Source organism: Piliocolobus tephrosceles, chromosome 16, assembly GCF_002776525.5.
Source record: "Piliocolobus tephrosceles isolate RC106 chromosome 16, ASM277652v3, whole genome shotgun sequence".
NCBI classification, from domain to species: domain Eukaryota; kingdom Metazoa; phylum Chordata; class Mammalia; order Primates; family Cercopithecidae; genus Piliocolobus; species Piliocolobus tephrosceles.
This window is the reverse complement of record NC_045449.1, coordinates 69,561,396-69,566,363: the sequence shown is the minus strand read 5'-3', so window position 1 is coordinate 69,566,363 and position 4,968 is coordinate 69,561,396. Positions and strand designations below refer to the sequence as shown.

General features: G+C 52.5%; 1 protein-coding gene across 10 annotated transcripts in view; it reads left to right on the top strand.

The window, feature by feature from the left end:
* The window catches only part of FBF1 (Fas binding factor 1), a 36,376-nt gene extending 32,726 nt beyond the window's left edge, over positions 1-3,650 (top strand). For 9 of the 10 annotated variants that reach the window (XM_023211778.1, XM_023211774.1, XM_023211782.2 and 6 more), the window contains 2 exons: positions 934-1,049; positions 2,434-3,650. In XM_023211778.1, coding sequence (XP_023067546.1) covers positions 934-1,049; positions 2,434-2,517 — 200 coding nt within the window. In that variant the 3' untranslated portion in view covers positions 2,518-3,650. Of the gene's footprint in view, positions 1-933; positions 1,051-2,433 lie in introns of those variants that run through there. The other variant, XR_003309915.2, reaches the window with a different exon arrangement.
* The last annotated feature ends 1,318 nt before the right edge of the window (positions 3,651-4,968 follow it).

Genomic DNA, 4,968 nt, shown 5'->3' with positions numbered 1-4,968 from the left:
CCATGCCTGGCTAATTTTGTATTTTTAGTAGAGATAGGGTTCTGCCATGTTGGCCAGGCTAGTCTCAAACTCCTGACCTCAGGTGATCCACCCACCTTGGCCTCCCAAAGTGCTGGGATTACAGGCATGAGTCAGTGCGCCCAGCCTGGTACATATGTTTTTAAAAACAAAATTAGGATTGTATGTGTTGTTCGACAACTTTACTTTTTTCACTCATTTTCACTCAGTAATGTACACGTGGAACAGGTTTTCAGATCAGTCATTAAACATTTATCAATTCCCAACCAGCACAGTCTTCCCATGAGGCTGCTCTGTGCTGAATGATTTGTTGTCTTTTTTTTTTTTTTTGGAGACAGAGTTTTGCTCTGTTGCCCAGGCTGGAGTGCAATGGCACGATCTCGGCTCACCGCAACCTCCACCTCCCAGGTTCGAGCGATTCTCCTGCTTCGCCCTGCCTAGTAGCTGGGATTACAGGCATGTGCCACCATGCCTGGCTAATTTTGTATTTTCAGTAGAGACAGGGTTTCTCCATGTTGGTCAGGCTGGTCTCGAACTCCCGAACTCAGGTGATCTGCCTGCCTCGGCCTCCCAAAGTGCTAGGATTACAGGCATGAGCCACCATGCCCGGCCGCATGAGCCATCGTGCCTGGCCTGTTGTCTTAAAGAGAAAGAGTACCCAGTGGACATCTTCCCACATACGTCTTTGCACCTTTGCCTGCTTATTTCACCTGAATAAATTCCTATAAATGATCTCGCCAGGTAGGAGCAGGTATGCATTTGTCAGAGGCTTCTGAGAGTTAGTGCCATTGCACCCGGAGTGTATGGCCAGGGTCCACCCGCTGGCCGTGGGGAGCAGCTCTGCAGGAACAAGCTGTGACCGCCCGGTATTTCCACCAACATTTTGGTCCCTGACTTCCTCCTTGGCCTTTTCAGCCCACTTGCCTACTGCTCCCAGCACCCGCTGGTGCAGCCAGCCACCAACTGGCCTGGACCCCAGCCCCTTACACCTTCATGCCAGGCTGGTGCTGCTGAGGCACACGGCAGAGCAGGTGAGTCTCTCCTGGCCTTGGGGATCCTTGTGTTCATAAGTCCTTCCTACTCAGGGCAGAGGCAGGGAGGGGCACACGGTAGCCCGGGGGAGGGGTGACCCCAGCTCCTAGGGAGTAAAACTGCAGTTTGCTTAGTGAGCCAATGCTCAGACCTCCTCACTAGGCCAGGTTCTGTGCAAAGCAATTTGCATATGTTATCTCCTGATAACCTATAGTAATAATAATAACAGGCTGGGCCCGGTGGCTCACACCTGTAATCCCAACACTTTGGGAGGTTGAAGCAGGAGGATCACTTGAGCCTAGGAGTTTGAGACCAGTCTGGGCAACATGTTGAGACCCCATCTCTACAAAATGAAAAACTAAAAAATGAAAAGCTAAAAAAATAGAACTGGGTGTGTGGCTCACACCTGTAATCCCAGCACTTTGGGAGGCTATGGTGGGAGGAGCACTGGAGCCCAGGAGTTCGTGGCCAGCCTGGGCAATATAGTAAGACCTCGTCTCTACAAAAAAATAGCTGAGCATGGTGGCATGCACGTGTAGTCCCAGCTACTCCAGAGGCTGAGGCGGGAGGATCACTTAAGCCCGGGAGGTAAAGGCTGCAGTGAGCCACAATGGTGCCACTGCACTCCAGGCAACAGAGTGAGACTCTGTCTCAAAAAAATAAATATTAAAAATTTAAAAATTAGCTGGGCATGGTGGGGCACATCTGTAGTCCCAGCTATTTGGGAGGCTGAGGTGGGAGGATTGCCTGAGCCCAGCTGGTCGAGGCTACAGGTGTGTTCACACCACTGCACTTCAGCTTGAATGACAGAGCAAGACACTTGTCTCAAACTAAACAAAACAATAATGATAATAGTTGTCATGGATCATTTCCTGTGTGCCAACCTCAGTGCTGAAGGCTTTGTTTATATTTTCTTTCTTATTTATTTATATTTAGAAATAGGGTCTCATGATGTTGCCTAGGCTGGTCTCAAAGTCCTGAGCTCAAGTGATCCTACCCCCTTGGCCTGCGGATTAGCTAGGATTACCGGCATGAGCCATTGTGCCTGGCCTGCTTTGTGTATATTTTAAGCCTTTACCCTCACACAGCCCTACAAGGAAGGGCTACAAGGAATGTTTACAGACAAGGAAACTGAGGCTTAGAGACATGAAGTCATGTGCTCGTGAGTTCCACAGCAAACAAGTAGCCTTGCCAGGATTGAGACTGTGGTCTGTCTCACTCCGTACCTGGGCTCTTTCACGGCCCCTGCTGACTCCCAGAGCCAGGCAGAGTGAGGGACGATGTGGGGAGGGGCCTTAATGAGGGCTGGCTCAGCTAGTGTCCAGGGCTCCACCTCTCTCTCAGCTCAGGGAAGGTGACCGCCCATCCAAATCTGCCTTGCAGGACCGTGACTTCTTGGAGAATGAACAGTTCTTTCTGGAGACCCTGAAGAAAGGGTCCTACAATTTGACATCTCATTCAGCCTGAGTGGGATCCCAGCCGATTCTCCAACAGAGGTTCAGACCCCAGAACTCTCCTGTTCCTCCTGCTGCCTCCACGGAGGCAGTGCCTGGGGAGGATTCTGAGATGCTTGAGGCCTGATGGCAGCTTTCCGTGGACAGGGTGCAAGTGCATCCTTTCCAAGTGTGCCAGCCCGGGGCAGCCCCTGCCTCTGGGGCTCTGTGGTGTAGGCTGTCTTACCACGGCTTTGGCTGCCCTGCCCCAAAGCCATCTGGCTTGGATCTGAAGGTCTGAGCTGGCAGCGAGGACCCCCAGCTCTCACTGGGCTCTGTGGGCTCCCCCTTTCCACAGGTAGACTGTTGTGGGCTCTTTTTGCCTGGGCCTCTTCTGAGGCAGGAGCTTTCTTGAGGGATGCCACAAACAGCCTTCCCTACTCCCTGCCAGAGCAGTTCCCTCCCTGATGAGCTGGAGAAGGGCCCTCTGGCCTCCTGACGGTACAGGGAAGGCACCAGCTAGATCCTCCCCTGTGGTGTGAGATGTTCCTGGAACTCAGCCGGGCCCTCCTCCTCCTGGGCTTGCCCAGAGCCCCCACCCTATTCCTAGCATTGCCCGAAGGACCAACCAGTTTGGGTGGACAGTGGCCTCCTCAGCTTCCTCCCCATCTGGGTGCCACACTGGCGGCAGAGGGAGCTGTGGCGATGGTGGGCCGTGGGGAGGGACGAGGAGGGAAGGTGCCTCTGTGCTGCTCATCTGCCCAAAGCCACAGCTCAGTGGGCGTGCAGTGGAGGTGACAAGGAATCCATCACAACTAGCAGAGATTTCTTTGATCCTCCTCCACTCCCACTGCTTCACTTGACTAAGCTTAAAACAACTGCTTTTGCCATGGCTCATCAGAGTTTATACTTATTTCTTAGAAAATGTCTCCTGTTACTTGCTGGACAAGTCCCAAAGAACAGGCAGATGTTCCTATTAAGAAAGTCAGCCTATAAGATTGGTCAGGACCAGGCACCTCTGGCCACGTGCCTCTCCCCTCCAGCACCTGCAGTCTCCAGTGGCACCTGGCAGCTGGACCACAGCCAGAAGAAGGGTACTATTAGCCCTGCTTCAAACATGCAGAAACTGAGGCCCGGGTAGATTTAAATAACCTGTCTGAGGTGACAGTGAGTGGCGCCTGGATTTGAGTTCTGCTCTATCTGATCCCCAAGCCCCAGGCTGTCAGCCACCCCAGTCTCCTACCTCCCAGAGGAGCAGGCTACACTCCTGGTAGGTGCTGGTGTGGGAGGAAGATCTCTTCAGGCGCTTCTGGGGCTGAGGAGGGAAGCATCACACGCCCCGTTGGAAGCCTTGGTTACGTCTCAAATTTGATTCTCCGCAAAAGAGACTCAACCAGTCCTGAGGCAGACCTGTGCAAAGAGCTGGGGGGGGGTCTAAGGATGGGCACATCGGCTCAGGGGCAGCTGGCATCTAGGCAGCCACCTGCAGGATCTGCAGGTGATCAAGCACACACGTCTGGGAGGGGAGTGCTGGGAGGCCCCCAGGGGAGAGCATGGCCTTCAAGACAGTAGGGGGAAGAGGTCAGAATGAGAGGGCTTTGCATATCTTGTTAAAGATGTGCAACTTTTCAGGGCAAATTTGTCTGAGGGCAAATTTTTAGGTCTTCACTAGAAGATTTTAAACAGTTGAACCATATTTGTATGTTAGAAAACCCATTGGCCAGGCACGGTGGCTCACGCCTGTAATCCTAACACTTTGGGAGGCCAACGTGGGTGGATCACTTGAAATCAGGAGTTTGAAACCAACCTGGCCAACATTGTGAAACTCTGTCTCTACTAAAAATACAAAAATATTAGCTGGGCATGGTGGTGTGTGCCTGTAATCCCAGCTACTTGGGAGGCTGAGGCAGGAGGATTGCTTGAATCCAGGAGGCACAGGTTGCAGAGTGCCGAGATTGCACCACTGCACTGCAGCCTGGCGACACAGCAAGACTCCATCTCAAAAAAAAAAAAAAAAAAAAAAAAGACAGAAGAAAACCCATTGTGTCTGCAGAGTGGGGACAGACGATGTGTGAGAAGGCAGCTGGCAATGGTGCAGGGGACAGACTGGGCAGGACTGTGCCAGGTACGGCAGGGAGGGCCCACAGAAAAGTGCCCCTCAGACCTGGTGCCAGTCATGGAGGGTCAGAAAGGAAGACGTGTCGAGGAGGACAGCCAGGTTCCTGGCATGGGTGACTGGGTGGTGTCACAGATGAGTATTCCACAGGCGCTCAGTGATAATGGCACTTTACTCAGTGTAAGTGCTCAGCATTGCTGTCAGCACCATGAGGGTGTGGCAGGCATCCCAATGACCCCATTCAGCCTTCTCCCAGGCCATAGACACTGGAGAGGGCTGAGTGCAGAAATGAGTGTTGTATAGCTGCTGCTCTTTCTTTTGCCTTCAAAATTGTAAACAAGATCATAACCCAAGTGCTTCATTCAGTTC